The sequence below is a fragment of the Mastomys coucha genome, chromosome X, assembly GCF_008632895.1.
Source record: "Mastomys coucha isolate ucsf_1 chromosome X, UCSF_Mcou_1, whole genome shotgun sequence".
Taxonomy (NCBI): Eukaryota; Metazoa; Chordata; class Mammalia; order Rodentia; family Muridae; genus Mastomys; species Mastomys coucha.
This window is the reverse complement of record NC_045030.1, coordinates 74,420,380-74,435,052: the sequence shown is the minus strand read 5'-3', so window position 1 is coordinate 74,435,052 and position 14,673 is coordinate 74,420,380. Positions and strand designations below refer to the sequence as shown.

Genomic DNA, 14,673 nt, shown 5'->3' with positions numbered 1-14,673 from the left:
TTATCTTTCCATTTATTTGCATTTTCCTTTAATTTTTTTTTTATCAAAGATTTATTGTTGTCAGTAAGTATTTTACCCCCTTGGTTGAATTTATATCTCAGTAAATGTTGTTGTAAATTTAAGTGGGATTTCTTTTTATCTTCAGAGAGTTCATTATCAGTGTACAATAATGCTAGTGATACATGTAAGTTCCATTTGTATTCTTCAATCTTATCAAATTCAGTTATCATATAGTAACAGTTTTATTGTGGAGTTTTAGGATTTTATATGTGCAGGATTACATTGTTACCTAATAGAGCCAGTTTAATACCTTCTTTTCTTCCAGGATACATATTATTTATTTCTCCTGCCTCATTGGCCTTATTTAATCCCAGTACTATATTTGAAAGAAGTAGTGAACATGGGTATCTGTGTTCTTGATCTTAGTAGCAAAAAATTACCCTTTCCCTATAGAGAATGGGACATGAAAGCACATTTATTTTTTGTCAAATATCTTTTGGATGCCTACTGATGCAGTATTTTGCTTTTCTTTTTCTTTTGTTCCTTTGCTGGAGTTACTTAATGATTTGCTTTGCTTTGAGCTATCTTTGTATCCCAGAAATCCTTTGATCCTGGTGATTGACACTTTTAATGTGTTTGAATTTGGTTAGTTGAAGATTTGTCATCAGTAAACTTGACCTCTGATTTTTTTCTAACATTAAGTATTCATATATAGTTTTATATCCTTTAATATAAAAATTACTTTATTTGTATGGAACCACAAAAGATTGCAAATAACCAAAGGAATTTTGAGAAGAAAGAACAAAACTGGAGGTATCATACTACTTGATTTACAAAGATTGTTTTACAGCACTTATATTGGCATGATACTAGCATAAAACAGACAAATAAAAATGGGACATGATACAAGCCAGAAAAATTTAACCCATGCATTTATACTCAATTGATTTTTTTTTGACAAAGGTAATATTTTAGTCAGCCATCTGTTACTATGACATGATTTGTCCCATAAACAACTAGAAAGGAGGAAAAAATGGGTGATAGTTTTAGGATTTCAGTTCATGGTTAGCTCATTCTATTTTTGTGGTACAAAAATGAAGCCAAAATATAGTGAGTAAGGCCAGATGATGCAAAGCTTATAACCATATGGTAGCCAGGAAGTATAAATAAAAATGATTGGACTTGTGTCAATAAATTATTTTCAAAGGCATAACCTTCTTTGAAAGTTTTTATTACCAACCATTGAATTGTGAATCTACTGCTGACCAATTTATTGGATCAAAATTGTATTAATCCTTTTTTCTCTCAAATATTGAACCTGCCAGCTTGGGACTAAGCCTCCCATACATAAGCCTACAAGGGACAATTCATACTTAAACCACAAGTAACTTGAATGTATGAAGACATCTGATGAAATACATAATAATGGATCCAACAGGTTCAATATTTGGTCTGAATTTGGTTCAGTTTGGGAAGTATTAGAAGGTGTGGCTTTGCTGAAGGAAGTACATCACTTTGAGTGATCTTTGAGGTTTCAAAGGACTTATATCTCAGTAAGCATCTCCCTGCCCCATGCTTGTGCCTCAAGATACAAACTCTCAGCTACTACTCTAGCACTATGCCTGCCTACCTGCTGCCTTACCCTCTGACATGATGGTCATAGACTCTAACCTTCTGAACTGCAAGCCTGAAATCAACTCTTTATTCTATAAGTTGCACTGATCATGGTACCTTATCAAAGCAATAGAAAGTTACCTAGGACAAATCTGGCTATCTCCATCCAAAAGAATGAATCTGGATTCTTCCTGTGCACTATGTACAAATATCAATCCCAAATGGATATTTGATTTAAGGCCACCCAAAATTTAAGTGTACTTGTTTAAGTTATTTTGCCTCACTATGCCCAGATAATTGGGAGCATAACTTAAAGAAGTAAAGATTTAACTTAGCTCACAGTTTTCCCCCCATGGTTGATTCTTCTGCTTGGCCAGAGCATTCTGACAGCAGGACAATTGATTGATGGGATGAGATGGACTCTCAAAGCAGTTTTAATTTGTTTTAAAACACATTATAACTTCACAGAACACCTAAAGAAATGTTCAGCATCCTTAGTCATCAGGGAAATGCAAATCAAAACAACCTTGAGATTCCATCTCATACCAGCCAGAATGGCTAGGATCAAAAACTCAGGTGACAGCAGATGCTATTGAGGATGTGGAGAAAGAGGAACACTCCTCCACTGTTGGTGGGAATGCAAGCTGGTACAATCACTCTGGAAATCAGTTTGGTGGTTCCTCAGAAAACTAAACATAGTACTACCAGAGAACCCAGCTATACCACTCCTGGGCATATACCCAGAAGATACTCCAACATGTAATAAGGACACATACTCCACCATGTTCATAGCAGCCTTATTTAGAATAACCAGGAGCTGGAAAGAACCCAGATGTCCCTCAACAGCAGTGGATGCAAACTACTTGATCCAGAGAATATTATATATATTTAGGGCCACCCAATTGGCCTGTAAAATAAAAGTTTAAAAAATAGGAAAAGAATGCTTTCATGAAGATTTAAAGCATTAACTAGTACTGGGTTTATAGATGGTGAATATGTTGTGGAATTTTCTTCAAAGCATTCGTCACCTAGGAGGACATAGACTTTGTATAAATTGATCTGTTATTTCTGACTTTCTGGTTCTATTTTTTTTTTGGCTGTTTTGTTCCTGTGGAATGGTGCCTGGCTTATAAGATGGTGCCTCATGTGTGTTTAGTTAAAAACAAGAAGACAAGTTTAATAGAGTTACAGATAAAAATACATAACAGCTATGGATCACTGTAGTTTATACGTTAAGTGTGGTACTTTATATTTAATTTAGTTTGCTTAGTTTTCACTATAACCTATGTGATAATATTATAACTATTAGTGTTTTACAGGTTATAATGTTGTCATACAATTTTCCCAATATCAGAATTAGATTTCTATGAGGTTTATCAAGGATAATGACTGAATGACAGTGCTTTGGGGCTAGATAGGACTGCACAGCCTTAGAAAAAACTCTAGTGACAACCTAGTTACAATTAATAGTTTCTTATGTAGTATCTGTATATCTAGCAGATATAACTTCAGATTATTAAAACTGAGGAGTTGGTGGGCAAATTTTAGCATGATCTGATTGCTAAGTAATGAGATAAATATATTATGTCCACAGCAGTTTCTCAAATGTTCATAAGATAAACTTATGTTTGGATGGGATCTATCAGTATATTCATCCTGGTAACAGGTATTGGGCTCAGCATATTATATATATGATTTTACCTATTTTTATAGACTTTATGTTACAAAATCTAATTTTCATTGAAGAAGGGGGCTCTTTAAAGCCTAGTACAGCTAGAATTTGTCAGTTCCCAATAGCCTTTGGATCAAGTAGTTTGCAAAGTCTACCCGGTAACCCCATCTTTTATAGTATCTTACTTCTTTTAGGGTTCTGCCTTTGTCACAATGACATCCGTTTATTCATTTGCTATTCTTAAAATACCTGTTATTTGTCAGGCACTCCACTATGCATTACTCATGCAGCAAGCCCTCTGTTATATTGGCAAGTTCTGGATCTGCAGATTCAATAAACCACATATTGAAAATATTTTTAAAAGTCACGTCTGTGCTGAATATGTGCAGACATTTCCCACAGATTCAACCCAATCATAGACTGAAAATATTTTAAAAGTTAATATTTATGTTGATTATGTGCGGATATTTTTCATTATTCCTTCAGGAATATAATGATGTGGTGAATTAGCATTGTATTATATATATACATATTATATATATATATACATATGTATATGCATGATCTAGAGAGATCATTTAAACTGTTTAGGAGTATGTGCATAGGTTCTATGCAAGTGCTGTGCCTTTCTATGTAGTAAACTTGGGTATCTGAGGATACTTTATATTTGAGAATCCTGAAATGAGCCCCTCATAGATACCAAAGAAGAATTATATATTTGCAAATAAAATAAATATATATCACAGTTCATACTGACCTCAAACTGTACTGTGGACAAAGACAATAACAAAACGAAATTGCAAAAGTATTTCAATAAAAACTTGAAGGTCTCAAGGAAACAAACATTCTATGAATGATTGTTTTGATGTGTTCTTTGATTCGGTTTGTGAGAAGTTTATTGAGTATTTTTGCATCAATATTCATATGGGAGATTGGTCTGAAGTTCTCTTTCTTTGTTGGGTCTTTGTGTGGTTTAGGTATAAGAACAATTGTGGCTTCATAGAACAAATTGTGTGTGTAGTATTCCTTCTGTTTGTATTTTGTGGAATAGTTTGAAGAGTATTGGTATTAAGTCCTCTTTGATGGTCTGGTAGAATTCTGCATTTGGTCCTGTGCTTTTGTTGGTTGGGAGACTTTTAATGACTGCTTCTATTTCTCTAGTGGTTATGGGATTGTTTAGATGATTTATCTGATACTAATTTAACATTGGTACCTGATATCTGTCTAGTAAATTGTCCATTTAATCCAGATTTTTCCAGTTTTGTTGAGTATAAACTTTTGTAGTAGGATCTGATGATATTTTTGTATTTCCTCAGTGTCTGTTGTTATGTCTCCTTTTTCATTTCTGATTTTATTAATTTGGATACTGTCTCTATGTCCTCTGGTTAGTCTGGATAAGGGTTTATCTGTTTTGGAAATATTAAAAAAGAACCGCCAAGTTCTCATGCTCCATCTAGCTACTCTCTGCCTGCCAACTCTGCTGCCTCCACTGTTAGCCCCATGCTGTGACCAATTGCAGTCTTCCCAGCTCTGATTCCCTGCCTCAGTGTGGCCCATACCCTCTCAGGCATAATCCCCCTGTGGTTGGCTCTCCCACATTCCAGTAACTCAGTAAAACAAAACACTAGAAACTTACAATTAATCAGTTAGATTTATATATCAATAATTTCTCAATTCACAAGATGCCCACATAATAATTTCAGAGTCAATTGATAATGGTACAAGCTACCCTCCCATTTCAGACAAGTTATCCCAATTATTCTATCTCTCTATGATATTCATAACTACCTGTTGCTATTTAAAACCACGCGGGATCAGGATCTTCTTCCTGTTGTCCTTCCTTCCCCCTCTCTCCTGAGATGCTCCCTGTCTCTAACTCTAACTCTTTAGCTCTGCTTCCCTTTTCCTTGTCCAATCACAAGCCTCCTCCTGCACTAATATTTAAGTTGATTGGACAGGGAAAAATTCTGCCACATTTATCTATCTTGTTGATTTTCTCAAAGAACCAGCTCCTAGTTTTAAGAGGTAATGAAATAGGTTGTGTTGGAGGAGGTGATTACTACTGGCTTTATTCTGGTATATAGAATGTTTTATTCAGAATAGAGTAACAGTTGAGTTGCTGATAGATTGAATGCAGACTACGAATGCAAAAGAAGTCAGGAATGGCATCAGAGTCTGCTCACTGAGCAAATGAAAGGGTGAAAATGCTACTAATAGAAGGAGAAAATTATATAAGAATCATAACTGTATAGGTATGATTGGAGGGTATGTGAATGCCATGCGAGCTCATATCACGTTACTGTCTTCTATTTGCTGTACTTTTATGAATATGTACCATTCTTGGTTCTATCTTGCAATGTGGTTGATTGACTTTGTCACACAAATTTAAAAACAAGTATAACATTCTAATTTCTCTCATTGAATCTTAGTTTTCTGAAATTTGATATCATTTTATGTTTCACTGTTATACTCGAGAGTTCATTCACTGTGAGTTTGCACATTTTAATTTTATGTTCATTCACTATAAGAAATTATTCAATATAGTTATTATTATCCTAAAATCATCATTGTTCACTACAGCCACTTTTAATGTATATCTTGGTTATCTTTGCTAGTGAAAAAAATGACCATGGTTGTCCAATCATGGATACTGAATTTTTGTTTCTTTTTCATAATTGTCTATTGTCATGCCTACCTGCTCCTATGTCAAGTTGCCTAACTCCTCAGTTTTGTTATGATGATGCACATACTATGTTCCTATATCATCATGGTTGAGGACAAGTATACCAAATACCTCATGGGTCTCAAAGTTTTCAGTTTATTCACAATGCTCACTTGAAAAAAAAATCACCACATATATTGTAAAGATTTTGATTATTTTTCCACAGTCATTTTCTATGTCTATGTGATGGTTATCTGAGCAAGTGCTTTGGGTATATGTTCATCTAATGCTTACTGCTAATGTAAATCATTTCTCTAGCCATATACCAGACATGAGTTCTGCCCTGTGAATTTTTGCTAACTTTAGCAGCAGGCTTCTTATGTTTTTTACCCTAACTATAGTTAAAATTCCTTAGCCTAAAATGTGCCTTCTTAACTATTTTATAAAATAGTACTTCTCTTTTCTTCCTTTCCTTCTTTCTTTCTTTCTTTCTTTCTTTCTTTCTTTCTTTCTTTCTTTCTTTCTTTCTTTCTTTCTTTCTTTCTGAGACAGGTGTCTCTACATAGCCTACTATCTTGGAACTCACTATGTAGAACAGGCTACTCTCAAACTCATAGAGATCCACATGCCTCTGCCTTCCAAAGGTGTGTGCCACTGTAACTTGTATCATCTTAACCATTTTTAATTACATATTTTATCAATGTTGAAATATCTACATTGTTGCCAATAATTTAATTGCATGTTTTAATCATACATCATGCCTTTGTGCATATGTTTTTGGTTTGTTCATTTTTGTGTGTATACATTATGTTAATTTGATCTATTCTTACAATGTGTACTAATCAAGCAAGTATAATAAACACTTTTTATAATCAACATCGAATCACTGTTATATACTGTAAATTTTATACTCATCTAGTCATTTGGAAAAATATCATAGATTGTTTGAATGCATGATTATCCTATTATGATAGAAAGCAAGAAGTTTCTCTTCTTTGTACTTTTGTCTCCACTACCTTGCCCTTCCTAGCCTCTAGTGACCAATGCTACATATCTTTCTTCTACAATGCCTACTTACTGCTTTTCAGAAATGCAGTATGTGTGCAATTTGTTTGTCTTTGTCTGTCTTGTTTTATTTAGTATAATTGCTTCCCATTCTGTTCTTGTTGCTGCAAATGTCAGGATTTCTTTCCTTATGCCTAAATAGTACTCTACCATATAAGTATGTACTATTTTATTTATCCACTCATCTATCAAGACATCTAGATTGACCCAGTATTTTTTAAAGTTTTTATAAATAAACTTCAACAAATGCATGAGTATCTGATACAATATCTGATACAAGTATCTGATACAATATCTCATTTCCTTTGATTATAAACCCAGTAGTAGAATTGATTGATCATATAAAATATCTACTATTGTTTTGGCAGAAGCTTTATTTTGTTTCCCATATTGATTATATTAATTTACAATCCTCCCAACAGTATAAAAATAATCCCTTGGCTTTTGCTCCATGGCCAGAGAGGTTGTATGTTTTTTTTTTTGATTTGTTTGTTTGTTTTGATGATGGTCATTCTGAGGTTAAATAATATCTTATTTTCTTGGTTCTGATTCAACTTTCCCTGATGGTCAATGAAATAAACCATTTTGGCTCAGTGTATGTTTAGTTATAAAGCCCATTACTTCTAGTTCCTTATATACATTGCATGTTAGCTCTTTGTTATCAATTATATTTTTCCCATTCTGTAATTGTCCTCGAATTCATTGACTTTTTTTGCCATCTGCTAGTTTATTATTATTTTTTGTTTTGTTTTTACTTTTGGGGCTTGTGGGAGGATTTTTTTTGTATACTTTTAGTAGGATTATAAACTAATATAATCACTATGGAAAATAATATAGAGGCTCTGTCAAAACAAAAATAGAAATTTTAGATGAACAATCAGTCCTACTACTGGGTATATAGTCAAAGGAAATGAAATCTTTGTACCAGAACCTTGTACTCTGCATTTATTATGTCTTGGAAGAGAATATATCTGAGTCTCCCAATATTCTTTTATCTTGGTAGTGTATAACTTATGGATTATGATTTTCAGATATGATGAGCAAATAGTTTTCTTTCATAAACCCCTTCCCATGTACCACAATAACAATATTTGCTAACAAAATGATATGGGCTTTGGAGGGCACATATTATGCCCAACCCATTTTATTTTATATGTTTATATGTGCACCATGTATAATGGCAATTTGAACATGTTTGTTACTTATTATTTCACATGATATTTTTGCCTTCTTATGCATCATATGCTATAACATAATTTTCTGCTTGTATGTCATGATGAGTTACATCTGGATCATTTACTTTATTATGTTTTGCTCTTTATTTAACATTATACATATCCTATACTTATATACAAGAATAGCATATTTGAACATTGATCACTGACATTTTTATTTGTGTAGAATGCTAATCTTCTCTCTAACCAAGATTGTTACTCATGCATCCTGAGCACACATCATGGTCATGTGTTTAAGTATTTTATTCTGTGGTTTAGATCTTACTATTGTAGTGTTTTTGCAGTGTTATATAATTAACTAGACCAAAGTCCTCTGTGGTGTGAAAAGATCAAACAAGTTATTCAGAGAAATAGAATGGAGACACAAGAAACTATCTTTAAAAATTATTTGTAATTTTTATTGTATATTATTAGTATTTTGGCTACATGTATGTCTGTGCACTGTGTATGTGCCTGGTGCACACAGAAGATAGACGAGGATGACAGAGATGCTGAAACTGAGCTTTATAGAGAGTTGTGAGCTACGTTGTGGGTACTGAGTGTTGAACATGGTTCCTCTGAAAGAATACCTTTATCCCTGGACCATCTCTGCAGCTTCATAGGAGACTATTCTTTTTTATTTAGATATTTTCTTTATTTACATGCCATATGATTTCTCTTTTCCCAGTTTCCCCTCCAAAAACCAACCAACCAACCAAAGAAACAAAAACAACAAGAACAAACCCCTGTTGCCTCCCCCTATAGGAGACTATTTTAAGTTCTTATATTAGAGGTAACTGAGGGTTAGGAAAGTTCTACAACTCACCCAGTCATGCAGGAAGCCAAGGAAGGAGATGCCGCTGATTACTGTCCTACACAAAATTTGTTCTGCTTTTTGCTTTTCTTGGGAGAATTATGGTATGTTTGGAAGAATCACATTGGGAATGAAAATTTTGACCTTGATTAAGTTGGGAGTATCAAATAACTGAGGGAATACTAGACAGGCTAAGTAATTTCAAACCCTTCTAACCTTTTCCCCCTCTGTTTTCTACTCCTTCCCTTGTACTGTGGATCTCATAGGTCTCTCCAAGTTGCTGTCTAAGAAGATGATAATCACACAAATGTGGCACTTCTATGTGACCAGAGTTATACTTCTTCTCCTGATTAGTATTCTCCCTGGAACCACTAGCCAAGGGGAATCAAGACGACAAGAACCTGGGGATTTTGTGAAGCAAGATATTGGAGGGTAAGAAAACTTAGCCTTTGGGAAAAAATATATGTAATGCTATAAATGCTTACCTCCCAAATTTTCCCCCCAGAGGCCCTAAAATACTTTGATCATTGATACTTATACATTACTTTGCATTTGGAAATCAAAACATCAGATCAAACTCTTACATTTGAAAGAAAATTTGAAGTTCCTCTTGAATGACTCTAAAGATTTTATTGTGTTATTAATTTTATCAATTCTCTCATAGATTCTTAACCTGATCCCTTTTGGGGATCATGTCTATTTAGCATTTAAACATGACTATGTTAATCTCTTATCTTTAATATCTTCCTTGTGGAAAATTTCTCAAGTCTTTGCCCATGTTCACATCCATATTTCTTGAAGAAGTAATATTCTTATTATCTATACATTCCTCTCACCCACTCTTATACCCCTTGAGGTAAAAATTCTGACTACAGTATTGGAAGGCAACTTCTGTAAATAAGATGGTTAATGTTAACTCTGTTGTTCAAATTAATCATATACTTCTGTTACTCAATTTCTTTTGTAACAAGTAGCAATATTTAATGGATTTTCCTTCATTAACTTCTTTCTGTCATGAAATGAAACATACATACATAAACATACAAAAACATGCCCATAGTATAAGTATAATTCTTTCTTTGATTTATCTTTGACACACTTCCTGCATGTTTAGCTTAGGTTCTCTAAAGTACAACATCACTAATGTCCTTTGAGAAAATGATTTTCTGTTAAGAAAAAATTAAAAGGAACATAGTAACATAACATAAATGTCAAAGTATTACATTTTACTTTCCATTTCTGATTTCTTTTATATCTATATCTACTTTTTTAGTTGACATGTTCTTTAGATATTCCACAAACTCCTCAAACTAAGTCTGTCTAAAGTATCCCCTCTCATCCTTTCCCTAAGAGCAAACATAATAAAACATGCCTTTTCTCTTTTCCATGTTTGAGTCCATAATGCTATCAAGTACCCAGTTGATTAAGCCAGAAAATTATAGTCATCTTTGCCAATTCTCTACCTTTCCTCTCCAAATTGAAGCACTTTACCAAATCTGCAATTTTTGCCCTCCACGTCTCTTAAATTATTTTATTTTAGTTTTCTTCAATGTTGTTTTCCACTTACACTCCAGCAAGAGCTTCTAGTTAACTTACTGCCTAAAATTTCACTCTCATTTATCTTTATGCTGTAGCTATTTTCTTCTATAATGCATGTTAAATCATATATTTGAAGAGTTAATGCCATCTTCTTGCCTTGAGAGTAAAATCAGTATTCCTGAACTCACCTTTGTAACCTTATTTCTTAGTCTTCCTGCCGAAACTTGCTGTTCTTCTGCATTTATTACCTTTTTTCAGGTTTACTAATTTGTGCTTAGTGATATAAAGTATGTTTATTTTATTTTAATTTTAAAATGCTTTAGTTTAAATATAATTACATTACTTTGTTTTCCAGCCTCTCCTAAGTCCCCTTACTCTAACTCCTTCCACATTCCTCTTCTCAAATTGATACCCTGTTCTTCCCTAATTATTACTGTATGTATGTCCAAGCATATAAATGCAACCTGCTTAGTTTGTTTTTATTGTTTATATATGTTTTCACTTTGTGTTAGACAACCAATTAGAGGGCTCATCCCTAGAAAATGCTAACTTCCCCACTCTCAGCAGTCTTCATTTGCCTAATTCTTTGCCCAGGAATGTGGCCCCTTGAGATTCCCCTCTCCTACATTATCATGTCCATTAATATTGCTATTCTGGTCTTGTTTATACAACCATTTTTAGGGCAAACTGTTTCACATCAGACTTCCTAGTATTCTGGATCTTACAATCTTATTGTCCCCTTTTCTTAATATTCCCTGAGATATACCAAATTCTTATATCATATGTGTACTATCACTGCTAGAAACGACTCCTTAGGCTAGGAATACTTTAGTATTGTTATGCTGTCTTTATTTGAAACAGTTATTTAAACTGCTTTCATTTGGGTTTTCATTTATTTTCTTTTTTACTTTAATTTTATTATCATATATTTAAAAGAATTATTTATGACATTTTCATACATGTGTATATTTTGTTTATTACCTTCATTGCTGTATCCTGCTCCTTTACATCTCTTCTGACCAGTTCCTTCTCTCTTCACAAATGGAATCTCTTTTGATTTCATGTATTTTAAAATCTAGATTCCACATATAAAAGAAAACAACTAATATTTATCCTTTACATTCTGAGTTATCCTATTTTATTCCTTGGTACTGCCCCTCATTTTTTTTTTACATTTGACTATTGTCCAATATTCTTAGAAATAGAATTTGTTCTGTATTACTATTGTGAGGTTAATTATTTGTAGTATGTTGCTTTTTTCTTTTTCTTTTGGATATTATCTTTATTTACATTTCAAATGTCATCCCCCTTTCCCACTTTCCACTTCACAAACCCCCTATCACATACCTGTTACCCCTGCTTCTATGAGGGTGCTCCCCCCATTTACTCCTGCCTCACCACCCTAGCATTGAACCTTCATAAGACCAAGGGCCTCCCCTTCTATTGATGTCTCACAAGGCCATCCTCTGCTACATATGCACCTGGAGCCATGGGTCCCTCCATGTGTACTCTTTGGTTGGTGGTTTAGTCCCTGGGAGCTCTGGGGTGGGGCTGGTTGGTTCATATTGTTGTTCTTCCTAAGCAGCTGCAAGCTCCTTCAGCTCCTTCAGTCCTTCCCCTAACTCCTTCATTGGGGATCCCGTGCTCAGTCTAATGGTTGGCTGCAAGCATCCACATCTGTGTTGGTCAGGCTCTGGCAGATCCTCTCAGGAGACAGCTATATCAGGCTTCTGTCAGTAAGCACTTGTTGGCAACCACAATAGTGTCTGGGTTTGATATCCGCAGATGGGATGGATCTCGAGGTGGGGCAGTCTCTGAATGGCCTTTTCCTTCAGTCTCTACTTCAATCTTTGATACTGTATGTCTCTTTCTATCAGCATTGCACAGTAATCTCTAGGGTTAAGGGATACTGGACTTATGTGTATAGAATTTTGGCATATTTGATTCCTTGGGCCTGATTTCCATGGGCTAACATAGGTATTCTAAATGAGGTAGAAATTCTAAATGAATGAACATCACCTCTTCAAGTCTTAAAGCTTTTACAATTTCACTTAGGGGATCAAGCTTCTAAAATGTATTACATATTTTTCTATAATTTTAAAGATTTTGAATAGAATAGTTCCTTTCCTTGGTGAATTTTTGTTCTCAAAGAAAGCATTTATTATAATTCTCCCACTGCTAGCTATTTTTTATTTTTATTCTTAGTGTTGTCACCTTTCCTGTTTATATTGTTTTCTAACTTCCTGTTCAAACAGAAAAACAGCTATTCAAGCATTTTAGCAATTATGTTAAATAGGAGGAAATGAAATCTTGAAACAGCAGAGTAACATTTGGTTTTAAATCAAGGGCAAAATGACTGCATATCTCTTGAATTAGAGACCTTTTCCTGTTTGTTATCTTTCAAGTTAAAAATAATTTATGCTTTGTACACAGGAGACTAGTAAAGACTTGACTCTGGATATTAAGTTTGGCATTCTTTATATATTTTTAGAAATAAATAAACTAATTCAACTTAAAATACATGGTGCATATGACAGTTCTCATACTTAAAAGAGCTATTGTTTGTTTCCGCATCCTCTTAATTATATGTTTGAAGATATCTATTTGTTGTGTTATGTTATGTTTTATTGTAGCAAATCTCCCAAGCAAGATATTCTAGCATCTTTGACAGTCAACAGTGGCCTATTGAATAGTATTTCATTTAACTCACATGTTAATATCAATGTTTCTCAGTGTTTGGTGTTTATAAGCCAGACTGTGGGCTTTACACCAAAAGGCTGTAATACAGAAACACTGCCTAATAATTTGTATTTGATCAAATATTCTAGATCATTCTAGGGTAAGGAATTTTGATAAATAATTTGGAAAGACAGTTAATGTTTTCTAGGAATACCAGATCCTGGAGCTGTAGTAGGGGAGTTGTTGAAAAACCCATATAAAACATATAGTTTAATTTCTCATTTTATACTCAAATTAACTGAGGTCAAGAAATTAATTAATTTTTTTTAAAACCTTGTAGCAAGTTAGTAGAAAAGTCAGGTCTAGAACATAGTTTTCTGATACTTTGATTTGTAGCAATTGTTTTGTGAGGTAAAAATCTTTGATCTTTGAGGGAAGCTTGTTACAAAATAAGCTATCAAAAAGAGGTAAAACAAGAGGGTGTTCTAAAGTCAGGTGAAATCTTACATCCTTCTTGGAAGTTCATTAAGGCCAGGAAGTTTAATAATTTAATAGCTTCAGGACATCCCTGAAACTGACTTGATTCACTAGGCTGTACCCTTCCTTAGTATAATAAGCTGTAAAGGCTACTAAGAGACACCTTCAGACAATTAAGATGCCCAGAAAAAGCAGAGACTAGCTCAACTGGCTGGAAGGAGCTCAGACCAACAAGTTGAGTTGCTGTAGGTTGAATAGTTTGCTACAAGTTTCTAGCTTTTTTGAACTGTTTTCCTTTTTGGGATGGCTTTTGGTGATGCCAATGTCTTTAAGTCATTTTTTTCTCTTATAAGTAACTCCCATTAAACTCATTAGTTCACCAAGTTGGACTTAGGTGGTACCCATAATTTGGTCTGTTTAACCATCATGTAAGTGTACTTTTCTGGGTAAAAATGATTGACCATCAGTAGTTCACTAATGGTTCAACAGGAATAGCTAGTGAGTGCCCAATGAATATTATATTGAGGTTTTATAGTTTGTTGAGCCAGTCAATCTCTCCAATGAGGCACTTCATTGGAGACTATTTGAAGGCGAGCTTGAAAGGTGAGTCATTGTGGTGTAGGTATAAGGAAGACACAAGGAATATATGAAGAACTCAAAATAGATGATAGATCATGTAATGAATGTTTTCTTATGAAATATGGAGATCTTTGCTTAAGGAAAACAAGGACCTGAGGAGATTTGAGAGCCCAACAATTATGAACCTAATTCCACCAATACCTGATGTTGCCCCAAGATCAGGCCACAGGCAACCCTGGAAACTGTCTGTCTGTCTGTCTGTCTGTCTGTCTGTCTGTCTGTCTGTCTCTGTCTGTCTGTATGTCTCTGTCTCTGTCTCTCTCCCTCTCCCTCTCTCTCTCTCCCTCTCCCTCTCTCT

General features: G+C 34.1%; 1 protein-coding gene across 3 annotated transcripts in view; it reads left to right on the top strand.

The window, feature by feature from the left end:
- Gabra3 (gamma-aminobutyric acid type A receptor alpha3 subunit) overlaps nt 1-14,673 on the top strand; it is a 191,776-nt gene that overhangs the window by 56,615 nt on the left and 120,488 nt on the right. For all 3 annotated transcript variants that reach the window (XM_031363691.1, XM_031363681.1, XM_031363701.1), the window contains one exon: nt 9,308-9,473. In XM_031363691.1, the coding sequence (XP_031219551.1) occupies nt 9,334-9,473 (140 nt within the window). In that variant the 5' untranslated portion in view covers nt 9,308-9,333. The remainder of the gene's footprint in view (nt 1-9,307; nt 9,474-14,673) is intronic.